We start from the raw sequence: 20,401 nt of genomic DNA on the forward strand, positions 1-20,401 counted from the left end.
AACAACCTCTCGGCAATCTCAGAACCAGTTAAACGGATTATGGGACTGCCGGGGAAGGATAGTTGGAATGAGAAAAACGGTCAATTTTGGTGGTTTCGCGAGATGGGATCTGGTGGTTTGAAGTTGGAAGTAAGAATAAGGTTGGGGAACTCCTTCCTCTCTTCTTCGATCTCGATCCCTTGACTAATGAGTGGTAGAAACTGGGTTTTTTCTTTCATTTTGTTTTTGAAAAAATTTCGTGACTGCTGTTCGGAAACAACCAAAACCTTTACCGTTCTTTTTTGGTGAGCTGCTCATGACTCGAGGTGGGACGACATCATCGTTCGGTGGTAAGCGAGCTGGGTGGAAGTGCAGCTGACTTGGTTGTGAAGTGAATTCGGAAAAGTGGAAAATCGTAGTCATTCAACGCTTGTAAGGCGAGCGCAGATTGAGCACCAGCGCCGTGACAGCGCCTTGAGCCTCGGGGTCCAGCGAGCGTACGAGGGAAAGCGACAAATTCGAGAGCTATTTCACGTCGAACTTTTGGGTTTGCGGAAATTCGATTCGGAGTTGTTCCTCTTCCTTTCCTTTCGCTTTCTACTTTCGACAACACCGATCCGCTCTTAGTCTGAGGTTCGCTCAATGCTAGATCAAATAGCCGGAAGGCCTTCCCCTTCCTGGCGTCGTTCTCAAGTTAGTTCAACCCTCCCTCGAGTCGATTCTCCCCACTTCCTCTTCTCTCTCTCCCACCGCATGCTAACCTCGATTGACTCCTGTAGGTATTCCTCGTCCTCCTCTTCTGGATCTCCCGCATAGCGTTCACCTCGCAACGAGGTCCTCGATTCCTCTACCTCCGTCGACTCAACGCGAAACTCTCCCGCTTCACACCATGGCAGATCATCCTCTCGACTTTGACCGTCTTGTATGCTTTGAGACATGGAGATGTATTGTTGGGGTTACAGGCGCCGGAACCTTTGGCGAGGTTGTATTCGAGGGATTATTATCGGTCAGTAAACATCTCGCGAAACCCTTCCTCTGGTGTCGTGATCGGCGGGACTGATGCTGATGAGATGAATGAGAGAGATATAGAGCTACTTGGATCGTGACGGCTTTGGATGCAGGGTTCGCAACGGCAGGTCAGATAAAGTGGAAATGGTTGAGAGATATCTTTTCGTTACTCTGCACGGGTTATTACTTGTTGTTTGCGAACGAGGCGGACGAGAAGGTGAGCAGACATCTCTTCTCCTACCTTCCCTCTTCCTTCCTCCACCTGGACCGAGGAAACCGTGTTTGAGGAGAAAGGTCAGAATGAAAACTGATCACTTGCTTTCGTCGTTTGTTTTCCAGCTACGTAAATACCGAGCAATCTGCACAGTCGAAATGCTAAGAACAACCTGGGAGAAAACTTCGAATCCGTACATCAAATTCTTCACTCGCAAAGATCGACCCAAACTCGAAATTACAAAGAAACTCTTCTTACCTCGTCCTTCCGGTTCAAAATACACGTGAGTACTCTCTTTCTTTCACTCGTACGTCACGTATCAGTGCTTGAACGAGCGTCTTGCGATAGGAAACCTTTGACGGCCTACCTTTTCTACTCGGGCGACGAAACGAGTTTAGCGAAAGAATCGGATTTGATCTTTGATATTCCCGGGGGCGGTTTCATCTGTATGGACCCGGAACATCACGCCGAGCGACTCTTGAGGTGGGCTAAACAGACTGGGAGACCGGTTTTGAGTTTCGATTATGGAAAGGTGAGCTTGGATTTCAATCGATCTCTTTTCTGCCGAGATAGTTGATGATCTTGAACGCTCTCGATATTTAGGCTCCTGAATACCCGTATCCGTTCGCAATCGACGAGATGTATGATGCTTATTCGTTACTTCATTCGACAAAAGGGAAATGTATCGGGATGAACCTCAACGGAAAACGAGACTTACGGGTCGTTTTGACTGGAGATTCGGCGTGAGCATTCTCCCTCCAATCCAGTGACAACTGGAAAGGCACGCTGACGCACCCATGACACCTGTAGCGGCGCGAATATCGGAACAGCAATGCTCGTCAAGCTTCTCGAAACTCGCGGCGGTCCTTCCTCTTCCTCCTCACCTCCTGCTCCTCCTCTCCCCGTCGCTCTCATCTACGCCTACGCCGCCCTCTCGTTCCACTTCACGTCCTGGATGCCCGCATCCGACCTCCAAGTCCTTCGTTCCGAATCTCATCCCGACGTTCAAACTCTCCTCAAACAGAAATCTCACCTCGAACATCGATCCCCCTTGAGTGTCGTCCAAGACCTCGAACCTCGTATCGAAGGTAGTGAACGCAAGCGACCGGTCGTACAGAGGAGGAAGAGGAATCGAACTGGAAGTTGGGGGAGAGGGTTAGTTTCGAATTTACCGGGCAGTAAATCTTTCGCTTCGATGAGACAACATTTAGGGAATGGGAATGGGAGTGTCAGTGCTGGGGAAGAAGACGATTCGAACGAATTGGAACAGGTTACGGTGACGGATGAGAGGGAGAAGAGCGTTAATGAGAGGATTTTGTGGTGGAATTATGGAGAGGGACAGGAAGAATTGGAGAAACAGGTCGAGAAGGACGTTGGATCGAAAATGAACGGCACTGATAAGAAGGAAGCCGTGCTTGAGAACACGAGGTTGGCAATGACGAGTCGAACAGCGTTCTTCAATGGTGAGCTCTTCTCTTCCTTCGCGCTCTTCCGCTCGAGCTTAGTCGTCTCAAGTTCTCTAGATCGAATCATCTCTCCCTCTATGGTACGTGGCTTTCCGTGGTACAGCTAAGCAGTTTGGCTGACTGTATTTCCCGGAGTTGCTGCGCACAGTGTCGAGCGATGGCTCTCCTCTACATCGGTCCGCTCAACTCTCCCGACCTTCACTCCGACTACCACATCTCTCCTATCTTCACCCCTCCTCACCTTCTTCACCAGTTCCCTCCCGTCTACCTCTCCTGTGGTGAACGAGATCCTTTCGTCGACGACACGGTCATCTTCGCCGGGAAATTACGAGAAGCGAAAGAATCTCGCAAGATGGAACTCCTCGGGAAAGAACTTCGACACGGAGAACGACTTCGAATGTCTGGTTCTCCCGCAAGTCGAGATCCGATTCTCGATGAGAACGAGGAGGATTGGGTTCAAAGTAGTATCATCGAAGGATGGAGTCATGGTTATTTGCAGATGGTCGCGCTTTTACCGGCTGCGGAAAAGGTCATTCAGATGATGGGGAATTGGATCGAGGATGCGTTCGAGAAGGATACGATCAAGAGGGAAAAATACGGACTGGGAGTTCATAGCTCATCGACGGATTCGACTTCGACTATCGTTCCTCTACCTCAAACTGAAGTCACCCCTCCGACGACCGAGGCTGTCACGTCCTCACCCTCTTCTTCCGTCCCTCCCGTCGCCAACGGCAAAAGTCTTCACCCTTCTGATTCGGCGGTCGTCGATTCCGACGAAGAGGAAGTTCTCTCCTTCACACCAAGAAATCGTCGTGGATCTTCGAACGTCTCTAGAACAGCATCTCCCGCACCTGGCTATCCCGGAGTCCGAGTCGCTTCAAACCCTACCTCTCCGACTCGTAACGGTTTCTTCCCGACTCAAGCTCAAGCTTCCTCCGAACAAACTTCTTCGATTCACACTCACCTCGTCACTCCGGTTGAACGAGCCCTCCTCGACAAGTACCATTCGACTTCCGCGTCGAAACATTCGCCCTCTTCTCCCTCCCTAGAACTTCGCCCAACTAGCACCGTCCCCCTCCCCTCCTCCTCGACTGCTGCGACCCCTCTCACCCGTGCTCTCAGCGACGAAGAACGTTCGTATCGACCTTCTTCGGCCCCTCCCATCGAAGACGTAGTCAAGAAAGCTCGTTCGGGATCTGCAGGATCTCTCCCCGCTCCAACTGGGGCTCAATTCGTAGATGCGAAACACCTCTTGCGGAGGAGGAGAGACGACCTCGTTAGTGGTTTGTCGGCTGGTAGTTCGAGGATGCCGTCTCGCGATGGATCGGACGATGAGGGGACTCGTTAAACCGTTTCCCGTCCTTTCGTATTTGACCTCTCTCTCTCTCTCGCTCTCACTCTCTCGTTTTTCTCGTATTCACCCTCGCTCACTTAATGTCGTTGTTCTCTTTGTTTGTATCACTAGCACTTTTGCTCCCTCTCTCTCTAGCTCTTGTTTCTTCCTCACTCTCCCTCTCTCTCTCTCTCGCTCGTAATGTTGCAACTTTTTTCCTTTTTCTCCGACCAGTCCGAGCGAATCGCGACGGGAGAGATTGCCAATCCGAACTTGCAGGAGATTGCGAGAGCGAGAGAGAGACGCACAGACGAAGGCACAACGAAAGGAGACTGCTTGAAAAAGGGGGGGTACTGATAGAAAGAGAAAGAAGTACTGCGAGACGAGACGAGACAACACCTTGAGAAACCCGGAAAGACCCATCCACTTCTATTCATGATACGCGATACAAAAACTCGAGACCGGATTTTAGACCAATCGTTGTTTCCCCAACCTCCTCGCCAATCGTTCCGATTCATCCTCGTCCTCCGAATCGGCCCCTTCATCCTCATCGTCACTCTCATCCATGTAATCTTCGTCTTGTCCGTTCTTCCCATCTTCGAGAGCGATCAATCGTTCGTTGATCCACAACGCTCGTTCGATGCGTTGGGAACGAAGTTCGACGACTTCGGGAGTTTCGTTATCGAGGATTTCTAGGTCACAGTAAGTCGCTTCGAGCTGAAGGTCGAGAGGTAGATGAGCTTTTCGGTGTCAGTAAAAGAAAGCTGATGCAGATCTCGACTCACTCGCCGTAGAAGTCGTCGTTCGAATCGTGCTTTGCGCAAGTTCGCAGGAGACTTAAGGAATGATGCGTAGGCGTTCTCGAAGAGAGCAGCAGCTGTCAATCGAGAAGCGTCGCTTCAGTACTTGCTCGGTCGTCCAAGGATGAGCGTGCGAAAAGACTAACCTCGAATCAACACTTGACGAGTTTCTCGAACCAAGTCGTTCTCGGGTACTTGCTTCTCACTCGATCCTTCTCCATCTTCTTCTGCTTCCCCTTCTTCCTCGCCCATCGCCGACGCTTCATTCTCTCTTCTCCTCCTCTCTGCCAAGAATCCTTCCGTTCTCCCCAAATACAATGCCCCAACCGCATCCAACATGACCCTCCCCAATCCCAGCAAGACGTTCCCTTGCATTCTCTCCAACGGGGCCAACCGTCTCATCGTCAATTCCAACATTTTCCTCACCTCGTTTCGATCGCGATTACTGATTTTCGGATCTTGGAGTACGCTCGCTTGCGCCGAACAGGCATCGACGAGTCGGGTCGCCGTCATCGAGACTTCGACGAACCGAACGTCGGCGACGTGCGTTGCGAAATTGAGGTGACGGGACCAGAGAATGGGGGAGGAGGTGAAGGGAAGGAAAGAAGATAGTTGACGGATGAGACGGGAGTTGCCCATGACGGTACCGGCTTCGTGCGCGGAGATATCGTCGACGGAGGAAAGAGGGTCGATTGGAGTGAACAGGGCTGCAGTGAACAAAGGTGCCGAGGACTTCAGTTCTCACTCTTTCTGAGAGGAGTCGACTGAAGCTCGAGATTTGCTCACCTTGAACGTTTCTCCGACATGCCATTTCGAGCAAGTCTGCAAGTCTATCCTCATCAATGACGGTCTCTCCTCCATTCGTCAACAAGCTCGAGAAAGCGAGAGTTGTTTGCGTCCTTGCCCATTCGGCCAACATTTCCCCTGCGAACGCGGGTACTTCAGGTAAATCCAATCCCGACTGTCTCTTCGAATCCCCTGGTCTCGTCACAGACGGAACACGATCGAGTAGAGGAGGCGCAGGGATATCGAGTAAATCCGCCGCTTCTTGATAATGTTCGAGCGCTTCGTTCAACCGATTCGGTAAATCGATCGGTTTCGTTCCATCGTATTCCCCTATCCGTCCCAATGCCCACGCTAAACAGAACTTCCCCCTCGCTTGTTGTTCCCTCGTCAACTTCCCAGAGACTTTCGATTCCCATTCTCGACCCAATTCGATCACTTCCCGTAACGCATCTCGAGCGATCGCTACTTGTGGTCCCTGAATCCCTTCGGAGAGTTCTTGTTCGAGTGCTGGAGAGTGAAGGGACGAATCGGCTTGAGTACGAAGCTTGACGAGTTCGAGCAAGGGACCGGGAAGGGACGTAGAGTTGGGTAACCCGGAACTCGCACTAGAGATCGCGATCGGATTCGTCGACATTCCTTCGAGGCCGAACCGGGGACTGTAGCTGGTGAGAAAGACAAGGGAGAGAGTTTCATCTCTTGACTTCGTTCCCTTCACTCCAAGTCGTCTCAAGGATGTCTTCGCTACGTCCTCCGAGTCGTTCATACTCTACTTCGAGACCTACGACTGCTCAATCGCGTACGGGAGACCCTTCTTCGGATCAATTCGAGTCATTAGTCGCGATCTTGCAATCTCGTCAAGGGAAAGAAGTTGCTGCAGTCGCATACCACGAAGAGTTTGGGAAGATTACTCTCACTCAAGTAAGCACATCGATCTCCCATCGAGCGGGACTCAGACTGATGATTACTCGTCTTTCGTTAGTTTGGCGATTCTTCAACTTTTGTGAAAACTCTCACTTTCCTCAAGTCAAACCCTCCTTACGGCGTGATCGTTCTACCTTCTGCGAAACCTGCTCAGCGATCGACGTTGGAAACGAGAGGAAACGCTTCGAGTGAAGCGACGTTACTCGTTAGATGCATCCAAGACGAATTCCCGAGAACCAACATCATTCCTGTCAAACGACAATACTGGGACGAACAAGTGAGTCCCTATGTCCCTCACTGTACTCTCTCATCGAGCGAGGCTGATCTCTCGGCGCTTCGTAGGCTGGTTCGTCTGATCTCTGGCTTCGCTGCTCTGCGAAAACTCATCTGCATGCTTCGCTCCTCAAAGGCTATGAATTCCTCTATCAACTCTCCGCAAAAGACCACGAACGAATCAATACGATTGAAACCTCCCGAGCGAAACACTACGCCTTGTCTGCGATTTGCGCTCTGTTGAAATACCTCGAATCGACGAAAGGGATCGTTTTCTCTCCTCATAGTCTCAAGATCGTGTATGCTCCGTTCGAAGGGACTTGTTTGATCGATTCCGATTCGGCAAAGAATTTGGAACTCGTTCAAAATGTTAGGCCTGCTTTTTTTCTCTTGCTCGCTCGTGGCTGGGGATCCTCTGTGAAACTCTGAAGATGAGACTCTCTCCCTGTCGTCTTGCTGGGTAGGTACTCGATCAAAAGTCGAAACAAAGCTTGCTTGGGATGCTCGATCGTTGTTACACTCCTTCGGGGAGTCGAATGGTAAGCCGTTCACTCTCTCTCTGTTTCCTCTGATTCGAAGCTGACCTTGAGTGGCTCCTTTTCGGTAGCTCCGCGCCAATATTCTCGCTCCCTCGACTGATCAAGATCAGATCATGGGTCGTTACGAAGCTGTACCACGCTCCCTTCCCAGGTTCTGTACGGAATATTGACGAAACTGATCTCGACTCGATTGTCCAGGTCGAAGAGTTGGTCTACTCCGAAGAAAGACTCCGAAGTCTTCGTCAAGCTCTCGCAGCGTAACGCTCTATCTCCCTCTCCTCTCTCAGTCTCTCAAGACTAACCGATTCTTTCCCCTGCAGTCTCAAAAACATCGACCTCGAAAAGCTCACTTCGAAAATCCTCTCCTCGACCTCGTCCACCAAGTTCTCCACCTCCTCTTCCCGCGTCGGTCGTTCCACGAAATCTCTCCTCCCTTCAACCGGACCTGATCCTTCCTCGCTCATCAATCAAAAACTATCGCATCTCCTCAACCTCCGAACGTTCCTTCTCTCCCTCGGTTCTCTTCGTACCTCCCTCGAATTCGCTCGTACTCCTCTTCTAGCGCAGAGTCTCGGGGTGTTCGAGGATGAGAGATTGGACGAGATGAGAAGAACGGTGGAAGAGAACGTTAATCAGGATTTATGGGCGATTAAAGAACCCTTGGGTCAGAAACGAGGGAGAGGAGGAACAGGGGGTGGAGATGGAGGAGGTGGGGGAGGCGAAACGAGGAAATTGACGAAAGCTTCGAGGTTGTTTGCGATTAGGTCTGAGAAGAAGAAATTGTGAGTCTACCTCTGTCTGTCTCTCTCGAGATTGAACGCGAAACGTCATCTGATCACTCTCTTGGACTGTACACAAAGCCTCGACGTAGCTCGGGAAACGTATCGAGAGAATCTGAATGATGTTAACGAATTCAGGGACGGACTCAAAGCTGAATTGGGATTCGAGATCTCATTGGTCAACACTGATAAGGGGGAGTTTTTACTCGAATGCTCGAAGGAAGATTGGGCGGAAAAGGGAAACGAAGTTAGGAGGAAATTCACAAACATCGTTAGTCTCCCTTTCTTTCTTCTGAGGGTAACCTCATGATCCTATGACGATACGCGTACTGATGTACTTTCAACTTGATTAACGTGCAGAACGAGAAAGGAAAGACTGTCAGGTTCTCTTCGCTCGAATTGCAGAAACGTAACGCTCGAATCTCGGAAAGTATTCTCGAAGTCCTCTTGCTTTCGTGCGTATCCATCTCTACTCTCCCGGTCGCTAAGTTGAAACCTGAGACCGACGTGTTCGAGCGTGATCAGAGATGAGATCCTCGATGAGATCTTTGAGGACATCCGTGAAAACGTCGCATGCCTTTATCGCTGTTCTGAGGCCGTCGCTCTCCTCGATATGCTAGCTAGGTGAGTCCCCTTGGTCTGTGAGCCAACTGTCCCGAGCTCACTTCTTCGGGTTTCACAGCTTTGCCGACATTTCTTCTCAGCACGAATACGGTGAGCTCAAGTCGTGAACCCGTCTCTCGTTCGAGCATCGCTGAGTCGGATTGTCGTACAGTCCGCCCTGAGTTGACCGGAACTCTCGCGATCAAGTCTGGTCGAAACCCTTTGCATGAACAATTCCGAATGAGTGACGGATCTTTCGTACCAAAGTGAGTCGCTCCTCTCCAGATTTGCTCAGATCGAGGAAGGTAACGGGATTCTGATACTTCTCGCCCAGTGATACCTATGCGAGCTACTCGAGCACGTTCCAACTGATCTCGGGTTCAAACATGAGTGGAAAATCAACTTTACTTCGTCAAATCGCTCTCCTTCACGTCATGGCTCAAGTGAGCGTCCCGCCTTCCTACTCTCGCTCTCGAAGGATCTCACTCATCCTCGCCTCGTTTCAGATCGGTTGTTTCGTTCCCGCCTACTATGCCTCGTTCCGACCCGTTTCAGCTCTCCTCACTCGATTCTCAAACGACGACAACATCGAAGCATCCCTCTCTACCTTCGCCCAAGAAATGACGACGATGAGCATGATTCTCGGTGCGATCGAAGTCAGCGATCAATCGAAACCTTGCCTGGTCCTGATCGATGAATTGGGGAGGGGAACGAGCCCGGAAGAAGGAGTGGGAATTGCTCATGCGATCGCGGAGGAGATTACGAAGAGTCGTGCGGTTTGCTTCTTCGCTACTCATTTCAAGGTGAGCTCCTCGTCGACGTGGCGATCCATGCTCGAGCTCGAGGTCTGACGGAAGCTGTCTTCTGCTCGACCAGGAACTCGCGACGACTCTCTCTCGCTTCCCGAATGTCGTGTCTCTACACCTTGAAACGGAGGTACGCACGTATTTCGCGACCGTAATCTCGGAGGGCCGCAACTGACCCCGACTCGAGATCGAGACAGATTGATCGCTCGCAACCAGACTACAGCTTATCCTTTCATCACCGCCTCATCGACGGTACCGATCCTCTCGTTCACTACGGTTTGTCCCTCCTATCCCCCTTCGTCTCTGTAGCTCAGACAATCTGATACGACGCTCTTTAATGACAGGTCTCGAACTCGCGAAAATTGCGAAACTCCCAACTCCACTCATCGACAAAGCTCACCTCGTAGCTGCGACGCTCGACATTCTCGCCGAAACGAAACGGGTTAGTTCGACGGCGTACAAGGTTCAGAGGAGGAAACAAGGGTTACTCTCGGTGAGTCTTGCTCGAACGTCTGCGTTAGATCTCTCGCGAGACGCTGACAATCTCACTGTGTTCTCGACTCCTTTGATCCAGTTGAAAGGAACGCTTCAAGAATTAGCGGACTCGACTCAACTAGAAGGTTCGACGCTACTCGAGATTCTACGAGAGATCAAGAAAGAAACCATTACGATGTGGGAAGAAACGGAGCTTCCACCTTCTGACGAAAGTCTCGATCAAGATCAAGAGGAAGGGGAACAAGGAGAAGATGTCAAGCCGAATATTGAGACCCAAGAGCAGGAGGAAGAGGAGGAATCGTTATCGCAAGGAGGAACCGAAGTTGAAAGTTTGGATCGTGTCAAGGGTGCCGGTGAGTTGGGAGGAGATGATCTAGAGATGTTGTCACTCGATTCTGTCAGTCGAGATGGTTTCACTAGGGAGGATGCTAAGGAACAAGACGAAGAAATGCTTGATCTCGATTGAAAAAAAACCTTTGTGAAACGCTGAGCTCGTATGTCTTCTCAGCTTGACGTGGTTTCCAGTGTCAAGATCGTCTCGAGATCGTTGTTGTATCGACGTTGCGAGCGCGAAGCTGTTGCGGTCCAAGCGGCACAGAATACGAAGTTTTATCACGTGACTTTGTCCATTTCATCTCGATTCCGCGATCACAGTAAATTCCGGCTCTGATGTCCACTTCGTCTGCCGTATAGTACACGGAGCTCAGCGAAGGAGCAGAAGTCGCAAACGAAAACCGGTTACTTCGGGTCAACGAGCGAATTTACTCGTCGAAAGCTTCCTCTTCTCCGCTCACTCCAGCTCTTAACTCGCTTGAACGCTTATTACTCAACTCTACAAACATGGTCAGACTCGACGAGGTACGTCTCTCCCTCTCCCTCTCGGCTCCCGAGTTGAATGATGACATCGAATCCCTCATCTCTCTTCTCTCCGACCGCACCGTCGCGATGACCCTCGTCAAGGCTATCGCTATCACACCGAAATACGACCGAACCGGAGTCCGAGATCCCCTCCTGAACCGCTACCCATCACGTTCGGTCTACTCTGCTCGAATCCCTTCCTTCTGGTGCATCGGTTCCGTCGCGCACGGAGGATTCCTCTTATCCCTCCTGACTCGCGCCGCAACGACTCATCAAACCCTCCACTCCTCCTCCTCGCCACCATCATCGACGAAACACCTCGACCCAGCTCACGTTTCTTCGCAATTCTTATCGGCTTCAGTCGCTGGGGATTGCGAGGTGGAAGTCTCTGTCTTGTCGGTTAGTAAACGCTGGACACGGCTCGACGTCGAATTATGGCAGTATAACGATTCGGGCGAGGACAAGAAGAGGGATTATACATCGAAATCGACGGTTCGAACTCTACGAATTCGAGCTCATTTCCTCTTTACTCAACTCGAGAACGTATTCGACTTGGAAACTTCGACTCCTGGTGGGAACGATCTCGTACCGACTTATTTGAATCGATTGTGTCCGATTTTACAACATCCGACAGAGTTGAGGGATGTTGGGTATACGGAATTACCTGGGAAGTTCGGGTTCAAGGATGGGATGAGGTGGAAGGAAGTCGAATGTGTACAGGATGGAACGGTGGAAGGGAGAGGAGAGTTGAGGTGGGCTTGTTGGTTCGAATTGACTCAAGGGGAAGATTTGACGAAACTTGCGGGTGAGTGCTAGCTCTTCCTTCCTGCTGTCAATCGGAGCTGATGAGTCTTCTTCGGGACATAGATCTTGTACCTTTCTTTGCCGACTGCTCAAAGAATGGACCCGAAGTATTGGGTCAAACTCCCGGGTTTGCGAAACCTAAACCTTCGTGAGTTCCCTCCCTCTTAGCTCACCGTCTCAAGTCCTCCCGTCTCACCATTCGTACCACTTCCTCGGTAGATGGTACCCTACCTTGACCCTCGCGATGGACTTCAAATCCTCCTTCCCACTTCCCTCTTCTCCTTCTTCTGGGCCTGTCTCCAAAACGACGTTCGGATTATTCGCTAGTACGAAGACGATCCAAGCGGGTAGACATGACTTGACGGTTGAAGTATGGACGAGTCCGGCGGATCTTGGAGCGGATGGAGGGAAGAAGGACGAGGATTGGAGGAGTAAAGTTAGGTGTGTCGGAGTTAGTACCCAGGTGAGTTTACAGCCTTCGGGTTCTTCCCCACTCGTACGATGTCGCCAGAGTACTCTCATCGTCATACTCGACGATAGAGGGGAGATCATGGAGTCTTTGCTCGTCAATCCGGCGATTTCTTTCTTTCGAATTGATAGCTAACTCTTTCGCTTCGTTCAACAGATGGCCCTCACGACACCGATGTCGTTCAATCAGTCGAAAGCGTCGGGTAGTAATAGCTCGAGTGAGAGCGAAGGGAGTGATTCGGACGGGAAGAAAGCACGATTGTAGATTCACTGCCCTCAAAGCAGTTCTTTCCAGCATTGCTCGGAGTCAGTAGCTGTACCTACATTAAAGTTTTGTCTAGAGTATCTTATGGCTATGTTCGGAGGTTGTACAGGGGCGGAAGAATTTGAATTCGGGATTTTGGGAAATGCAGCTTTTCAGGTGCCCCGAGCTTCCGGCCCTATCGCTCAAGAAATTCCATCCGCATCCGGCTCACCGTTCCTCTACATACTGAATCTGCATAGCTGTATCAATGCTAAGAGCTGATTCACTTACAGTACGCTATTTTATCGACTCACACGTCCCTTTTTCCAATTTTCTATTCCCGTTTCTTCTCTTGCGATGTTCGTTGTTCCGGAATTGTTCGTTTCACCTCGATCACTGTGTTCGAGTAAAGTTGAACCGTTGGTGACCTTGCGAAATGCGAAAGAACGAGAGAAAGCGAGATTTTCCTTCGCCTTCTCCCGAATTCGAAAGTTTGTCGATCGCTCTTTCCACCTCCTCTCGCTTACCTCTTACCCGTCCAGCTACACCTGGCTCGATATCGACTGTCGCCTACCTATACGAAACTGCTAGACGAGTCAAGTTCCAATCGAGCAAACGCGACCTTTTAGACTTCCCCCCAAACTCGGCTCGATTATTGGCGTTGATGACAGAAGCATCGACTTCATCGACCCGACCTTTGATCCCTACGTTCGACTCATTCTCCAGCACGACTTCATCCACTTCGTCTTCCCTCTTGTCCGGATCCGATCTCACTAGTCCATCTTCATCCGGTTGTTCAACTCCCACGCACGACGACGAGTCTGACGCCAACTTTGATCTCTCGGCCTCGTCTACTCCCGAACCTGAACAGTCTCGAACCAGGACACAGATGCAGTCAACAAGCAGCAATGGTGGGGAAGGAGGAGGGATCGATCGACTCGATTCGCAGCTCGAATCAATCAATCTGTCATCGACTAGCTCGGCCAACCCTTCTTCTTCGAGCACTACTCAGTCTCAGTCTCGGTATCAGTCTTCTAGAACGACAAGATTACCTCCGACTATCGTAGCAGAAGGAGGAGGACCTCTCGATCTTTCCTCGTCACCCGATAACTCCTCCCTTCCTTCTCCCTCTCCCTCAGCTTCCACTTCCACTTCAACAACATCCCCTCCACCTCCTCTCGTTCCTCGTCAAACAGCACCTCCCGCTCCCGCCGCTAATGGAACCTCTCCTCCAACTTCTTCAATCCGACCAAATATCCCTCCTTCGGCAGCATCCACCTCCTCCGCCTCCTTGAGAAGACCAGGTCCATCAGCGTTGAAAGCCGGCGTAAGGGGAGGAGTAGCTGGTTCAGGAGGTCCATTGAAAATGCCTCCTTCTCTCGCCGCGAAAATGGCTGCTGTAAGTCTCTCTCTTTCTCCCTCTATCTTCACTCTCTCTCGCTCGGAAGTAGCTCACGTAGTTTGGATGAACGCGGAATTAGATGACTTCCCGAACTTCTTCCTCCTCCTCCTCAACTCCAGGTAACCCCCCGATCCCTTCCCTAAAACCTACGAATCCCCCTGCTCCCCCTCCTGCTGGATCCGCCCCTCCAGCTCTCGCACCTCGACCTATGACTAGACCTGGAGCCGCACCTGCAGCTGCTGGACGAACCGGTGGACCCGTGACTGGATCAGGAGGAGGACCTGGTGCGATGGGAGGAATGGCGGCGAGAAGAAGGGGGATGGGAGCTGGATTAACTTTGAGCGCTATGGGAGTTGGAGCATCATCATCTACGGGTACAGAGAATACTCCTTCGAATCGAACAGGAGTGGCAGGAGCGGCAGGAGCGGGAGGGGAGAAGAAACCGAGGAGAGGACCTCCGGGAGGAATGAAATTGAGTTTGAATGGGGATGGCGAGTTACAAGCCGGTGGAGATGTGAAAGAAGGTAGTGAGAGTCCGAATGGAGGTGCGGGAAGAACAGACGCGATGGGTACTCCGTTTTCAAATTTCAGGAAAATTGTGTAAGTTCTCCCTCTCTTCCTCCCTTCCCCTCGCTTTCTCCCGATCAATGAATTGATGATTCGGGTGTATGTTGGTGATTAGTGATCCATCTGGACGATTAAACTTTGCTCAAAAGGCGATTTTACATGCTGATGGAGTCGATTTCTCGAGTGGAGCGAGTTTCAAAATCAAAATGGACGATTTTGAATTGTTTGAAGAGTTGGGCAAAGGGAATTACGGAACGGTACAGAAGGTGATACATAGACCAACTGCAGTCACTATGGCTCTCAAAGTAAGAGCCTCTCTTTTCTCGTTTTCATCGTCTCGTTTCGAGTAACAAATCTGACTCGGATCGCTTATTTTCTCAGGAAATCCGACTAGAATTGGACGACTCGAAACTGAAAACGATCATTACCGAACTCGATATCCTTCATCGAGCTACTTCACCTTACATCATTGATTTCTATGGAGCGTTCTTCATCGAATCTTGCGTCTATTACTGCATGGAGTTCATGGATGCCGGATCCTTAGAAGTCGTCGCTGGAATCGACGTACCGGAGGACGTTTTGGCTCGAATTACGAGGTGTATGGTCGAAGGGTTGAAGTTCTTGAAGGATGAATTGAAAATTATGCATCGAGGTGAGTTTCTTTTCTTCTTCTTTCTATTCTACCTGCGCGCGACGGAACTCTGACACTACCTTGTATCCTGATAAGATGTAAAACCGACAAACGTTCTACTATCGAAAACTGGTGCTTGCAAGCTATGCGATTTCGGTGTTTCTGGTCAACTCGATCGATCTCTCGCGAAAACGAATATCGGTTGTCAGAGTTACATGGCTGTGAGCTCGACTCTCTCTCGCTTCCATTCTTACGAGACTGTCGTCGCTGACAACCTCTCGTCCTGCAGCCTGAACGAATCAAGGGAGAATCTCAAGGAGCCGCAACATCCTACACTGCCTCTTCGGACGTCTGGTCCCTCGGACTCTCAATCATTGAAGCCGCGATCGGTCACTACCCTTACCCTCCCGAAACGTACTCGAACGTGTTCGCTCAATTGACGGCGATCGTTCATGGTGATCCTCCGAGTTTACCGGATCGTTACTCGGAAACGGCGAGGGATTTCGTCGCGAAATGTTTGGAGAAACAGGCGGAACGAAGACCGACTTATGCTCAACTTCTCGTGAGTTTCCCCTCTCTCTATGTCACGCTCAGTCAATTCGGAAACGAAAGCTCACCTTGTTGTTTCGGATTCTTGTTCTTTGTAGCAACACCCTTGGCTTCGGGAAGACAAGGAGAAGAACGTAGACATGGAAGGATGGATCTCGAAAGCGCTGGCCTACCGCGAGGAGCACCCTCGAATCGCCGCCCCAGCACTCGCCTAACTCGATCCATTCGTCTCCCTCCTATACCCCTCTGTACTCTCTATCTCTTCCAGCCAAGTCCGCACTTCGTCACGTTTCTCTTCCCACCCTCTGCCGGTCTCAGTTTCTTCTCTCCTTTCGTTCGCATGTTTCGAATCCCCTCCCTCTCTCCCTCTCTCGCTATGGAAATCAAAAAGAAAGTGAGACCACAACATACACGCAAGTGGTTTTCTCTTTCTCCTTCCTTTCCCCCCTTCTCCTCCTCTTCTCCTCTCCTCTCTTCCAGTCGTAGAATCCGACTCTCGCTCGCTTTTTCCATATCCTTTTCATTTTTTGTCCTGTCCCTTAGATACTTTGGGGGTAATCGAGACTACTTTCTGAATCTGTCGCGGAAACTCGAGTTCGAAAGGCAGGAGAAATGCTAATTCGATTGCGAGTGATTCAAGAAAACAACAAAAACAACAAAAGTATCCCTTCGACGAGGGGTTTCAGACTATCCTCCGTTTCAACCGTTCAATCGTCGATCTGATCCTCCTCACTATGTCCTCGTCGTCTCCTCGCTGTCCTACTTCCTCATCAGCAGGTTCGTCCACTGCCTCCGTCTCTTGAGAATCATCTTCACCCTGTCCATTCCCGATCTGAAGCATCGTTCGTACTTGAGCTTGTTCCTCGTGCAATTTCGCGAATTCCTCGAGAGCATCGATGATTGCTGACAGAGAGCCTGGGTCTGATGAGGAAGAGGAGGAAGTGGAAGAGGAGATGGAATCGAGAATGATGGATTCGTTTCGAGGGTTATCGACGAGTGAAAGTCCGAGTAAGAGTCGCAAGAAACCCGCTACGGAGGTTCGATGAACCTTGCGATGAAGAGTACGCCGGAGTTAGTCGGTGCTATATAAACGAACTCGAGCGAAACCCCTCTCACCGAGTTTGGAGCGTCGTCCAGAGGGTCGAGGTAGAATTGCGATAGGATCTTGAGGACTGATTGAGGGCTCGAGCAAGTGCAGCTACGAAGACACTTGCGATTGAATCGACAAGTCGGGTCCACGACTGCGAGCACGAAGTGAGGGAGTGAGCATGGAATGAGAGAGAGAGAGGGTTGCCAGAACTCACGAATTTCTCTCAAGCTATCTTTCACTACGTCGGTAGATTCGACGAGATTGGTCAGAGTACCGAGTATGAGACAGAGGGCGTCCCATTCTGGTCGCGGCTTGTCGCTTTCGGGGTCGTTTTGATCTTCCGACGTTCCGTTCTTTGTTCGCGGCCGTGACATCGAGACTTGACGACATCTAAGTGCGGCTCTGACCAACGTTCCCACTAGCCCGTCGTTCTTCGAACCACCTCGTCTCGCGAGAGAGTCGCTCCAAATCGTCTCGGTGCCGAGTCCGAAAACGATTCCGAGGATCGAAAGCAAGAGCTTGAAACTTGACTCTGTCGGTTCCCGAGAGTCGCCCGAGAAGGAGAGTATCGAGGCGGCGAGAGTGAGATCGGAGAAGGCCTGACTGAGCGAATCGAGGTACGTCGGCGAGGAAACGAGGTGAAAGGCGTAGGGCGTCGATAGGGAGGTCGCTTCGAAAATCGAGAGACAGAGGGCGATCGTGGACGGGCAGAATGAAGTCGATTTCGTTGAGCCTTGCGATGGAAGCAAATCCTATCGAGTACAGTATGTGAGCTTACGAAGAAAGGAGTTGTTCAACCTTCGCTGGTAAACTCACGAGTCCTGACGCATGCTTTTCTATCCGCTGTTCGAGAGGACGGCATTCATCGAGGAAGTTGTCGACGACAGCTTCGAACGCTCCGGTCGTGCAGAGTAATTGCTGAGGTTGGAAAATAGGTCGTGCGACAAAACATGACACGGCGTGGAAAACTTGGAGTATCAGGGTACGAAGAGTCACCTGCAAGGAAGTGAGTACGATACGTCAGCTTACAGGGTTTCGCGTAAGTCAGAGAGAGAGTGGCGCACTGGTGTCTCCTGAGTTTCGAAGAAATTTGATTTGTCGATAATGTCACGAAGAGATTGCAACTGCGCGATACCGAAATGTCAGCTCAAGTATCAAGCGCGGAATCTGGCGGAGAGAGTCTCACATGCCGAGCGTCGTTCTTGGACGCCTTCCCCTTCGTCTGATTCGCTCCAATCTCGTCTTTCACCCAGTCTCTCTTCGAAAGTTCGACCAAGGTCTCTAGCAATTCACAGTTGCGTATCGTTTCCTTGCGAGGAGATGCTGTCGATGACTGACTTGGCGAGGTAGACTGGTTGAGATGAGCGTCGGAGAGTGAAACGTCGGATGTCGAAAGTCGGAAGAGGGGTTCGCACAGACGTTGATCTCGGGAGAGAGCGGCCAAGAGGACGACGAGAGCAATATCGAGTATCTGTAGGGACGAGTACCCAACGTCAGGAACAGTGTATCCGGCAAGCATAGAGAAGACTCACTCGATCTCCATTTCCAGCTCCTCCTCGACGGAAAGCGAGATAGACTTGCTCGACCATTCCACTCGACTTGAGTCGTCTCATCCATTCCTTGTCGAGAGTCTTTCCCAGGAGTTCGAGAGCGCTAATGCGAAAATGCAAGAGTGAGCTCAAGAAAGAACTCGGATGAATGATTGAGACGACGAACCTCGATCTCGCGCCACTTCCTCCTTTGCCTTCTCTGAGTCCATCAAGCGTCCAACCCATCTCGTCGTTCCACTTCTTACCTTCTCCTTGCGCTCTGAGGATTCCCGTTCCGATCACTCTCGCTCCTCTCTCCTGACTCTCGAGCTCTTCATCCTCGTCCAATTCTTCCTCTGCCGCGACGCCCCACTTCTGCCGCAGCTGGGCGTACGTCTCACGAGGTAGAGCTGGTTTCGGTAATCTTTGAGTGAGAGAAGGAGGTAGAGTCGGAAGATGAGACGAAGAAGACGTGATCGCATCAGCGAGCTTCGCTCGTTCGCTCGGAGGCGTTGAAGCTTCCGTAACTGCTTCGTCGTGTTCAGGTCGGAACGATCTCGCTCCTCCGTAAGTACGAGTCCGTCCTCCATCTGCGTAGCCACTCGTCGAGGTTGAAGCCGCAAACGAAACGGGACGATAGGCGCTCCCGAGCGCAGGTGCTTGATGTAGGGTCATGTTCTTCGATGGACTTGCCGACCCGCTTCGACTCTTTGAAGGTGACAGGATCTCAGGTAACGAGGAAGTTGCTCCGAGAGATGGACGTTGAGGAGATCGAAAGGGGGAGGATCCGTTCGGAGACGAGAGAGGCGACGAGAACGCAGGCTGAGATAATGATCGATCGAGAGAGGTTCGAGAAGGGCGTTCCGGAGAGGCTATCAATCATGAAAGGGTCAGGGGGTCCCATGGGAGAGAAGCAGGTAGCTTGTGAACTCACTCGGAGTGGTAGCTCGAGATCGCTCGTTTCGTTCGTTGGCCTTCTTCGAAGCGAGTGAAGCAACGATTCCTCCCGAAGCGTTTCGTTGCAAGGTTCCTCGGAGTAGACTCGATGTTGATTCGTCCGCCGGGACATCGACGGTTGGACTCTTCGCGGGTTTCGAGAAAGATGAGAAGAGGGACGAGAGATCTTTCGCTGCTGGACTAGGCGGACGGCGTATCTGAGTCGTGATCGATGGTGATCTGAGTGCTCGATCACTCGAAGGAAGAGGGGATTCCAGCCGGGGCGGAGGAGGCGGTTTGGCTGGAGACGAAGAGCTGGGTAGAATCGTACGGATGAGAGGGGCAGATATCGACTGAGTGGAAGGTTCTGATGGTGATGGCATAAGGTTCGTAAGAGATCCTTGTGGTTGTGCTTTCTCGGGGGACGAGCGGAGACGCCGAGGCGGTGGAACATAGTCAAAGGGAGGAGGAATCATGTCGTCTTCGGCGGCGACTGCTGACGCTTCGGCAGAGCGCGTCGTCGAGCTAGGCGTGGGTCGCTTCCGTCGTCTGCGGGGCGGGGGAGAGGGTGGGTCGGAGGGAAGGGAGTCTTCAAGAGGAGGCGGAGATGGTGAGCGAGGTTTAGGCAGAGGAGATGCCTTCATGGTTTCTGGAGGAACCGTAGACTGTCTCTTAGACTTCCGAGGAGACGTTTGACGCTTCGGACTTGGACCTGGGACCGATTTCATTGCCGGAGTTTTTGAAGGCGAAGCGGCTGAGTTGACAGGTTTCGTCGTGAGGTCCTTCGTCATACTACGTCTCGGTCTCGAAGTTGATGCGGTCGTGATGGCGGTCTCCTCGTCCCAATTTGTCGAGTCCTCACCCTTGTCTTGTCTCGACGATTTCGTGCGAGTCGAGTTGGAACGTTTCAATGCCGGCTTCACGACCTCATCTCCCTGCTTCTCTTCCAACTTCCGTTTGCCTTTACCGTTAACTGTAGTTCCATTCTTGTCCATCCCAGTTGTCCCGCTCCCTCGTCCCTCACTGGCTTTCCTGCCCAACAGCCTCATTTCGACGTCTTCATCGCTATTGCTGCTACTGTGTCCTCCTTCCTCCTCTTCGCTAGAATCTTGAAGAAGCTTGGCAACGTCAGACTTGGTATTGATAGCCTTTGAGGAGTTGCGAGATGTGGATGAGGAGGGGAGAGAGTTTCGCTTGCTGTACGTTTTAGATGGGTTCGTTCGCCGCTTGAAGGGTGAAGTAGACATCCAGGTCTGCTCGTAGTCGGCTGCGGCCTTACGGGAGCCGACAATGAGAGTGATTCAGAAGGGTCAAGAAAGAG

At 51.3% G+C, this 20,401-nt stretch overlaps 5 protein-coding genes across 5 annotated transcripts; 3 read left to right on the forward strand and 2 right to left on the reverse strand.

Annotated features, from left to right (window-relative positions):
• Positions 1-621: 621 nt before the first annotated feature.
• Positions 622-4,015, forward strand: JCM6883_003690 (uncharacterized protein; the record flags this gene model as incomplete). Its single annotated transcript, XM_076628661.1, has 9 exons — positions 622-672; positions 759-985; positions 1,069-1,204; positions 1,327-1,484; positions 1,550-1,733; positions 1,805-1,944; positions 2,012-2,664; positions 2,725-2,747; positions 2,816-4,015. The coding sequence occupies 9 exons, from the start codon at positions 622-624 to the stop codon at positions 4,013-4,015; spliced, it is 2,772 nt and encodes a 923-aa protein (XP_076491397.1).
• A 453-nt stretch (positions 4,016-4,468) lies between these two features.
• Positions 4,469-6,220, reverse strand: JCM6883_003691 (uncharacterized protein; the record flags this gene model as incomplete). Its single annotated transcript, XM_076628662.1, has 4 exons — positions 4,469-4,717; positions 4,786-4,877; positions 4,947-5,507; positions 5,587-6,220. 4 exons carry the CDS (start codon positions 6,218-6,220, stop codon positions 4,469-4,471), a joined length of 1,536 nt encoding a protein of 511 aa, XP_076491398.1.
• A 98-nt stretch (positions 6,221-6,318) lies between these two features.
• Positions 6,319-10,468, forward strand: MSH4 (MutS family protein MSH4; the record flags this gene model as incomplete). The annotated part of the gene is made up of 18 exons (XM_076628663.1): positions 6,319-6,504; positions 6,566-6,784; positions 6,850-7,149; positions 7,245-7,319; positions 7,388-7,450; positions 7,518-7,576; positions 7,640-8,101; positions 8,180-8,369; positions 8,459-8,553; positions 8,624-8,722; positions 8,781-8,812; positions 8,874-8,967; positions 9,036-9,144; positions 9,208-9,504; positions 9,578-9,637; positions 9,705-9,783; positions 9,852-10,000; positions 10,082-10,468. The coding sequence occupies 18 exons, from the start codon at positions 6,319-6,321 to the stop codon at positions 10,466-10,468; spliced, it is 2,955 nt and encodes a 984-aa protein (XP_076491399.1).
• A 374-nt stretch (positions 10,469-10,842) lies between these two features.
• PBS2 (mitogen-activated protein kinase kinase PBS2) lies at positions 10,843-15,740 on the forward strand (the record flags this gene model as incomplete). Its single annotated transcript, XM_076628664.1, has 11 exons — positions 10,843-11,665; positions 11,728-11,812; positions 11,884-12,127; positions 12,290-12,350; positions 12,919-13,775; positions 13,858-14,378; positions 14,461-14,650; positions 14,727-14,997; positions 15,073-15,197; positions 15,266-15,538; positions 15,624-15,740. 11 exons carry the CDS (start codon positions 10,843-10,845, stop codon positions 15,738-15,740), a joined length of 3,567 nt encoding a protein of 1,188 aa, XP_076491400.1.
• A 467-nt stretch (positions 15,741-16,207) lies between these two features.
• JCM6883_003694 (uncharacterized protein) lies at positions 16,208-20,327 on the reverse strand (the record flags this gene model as incomplete). The annotated part of the gene is made up of 9 exons (XM_076628665.1): positions 16,208-16,573; positions 16,642-16,766; positions 16,830-17,367; positions 17,432-17,611; positions 17,680-17,739; positions 17,802-18,086; positions 18,148-18,268; positions 18,332-19,016; positions 19,079-20,327. 9 exons carry the CDS (start codon positions 20,325-20,327, stop codon positions 16,208-16,210), a joined length of 3,609 nt encoding a protein of 1,202 aa, XP_076491401.1.
• Between the last annotated feature and the right edge of the window lie 74 nt (positions 20,328-20,401).

This window comes from Sporobolomyces salmoneus, assembly GCF_050403485.1.
Source record: "Sporobolomyces salmoneus JCM6883 DNA, S_salmoneus_JCM6883_v1_ctg2, whole genome shotgun sequence".
Taxonomy (NCBI): domain Eukaryota; kingdom Fungi; phylum Basidiomycota; class Microbotryomycetes; order Sporidiobolales; family Sporidiobolaceae; genus Sporobolomyces; species Sporobolomyces salmoneus.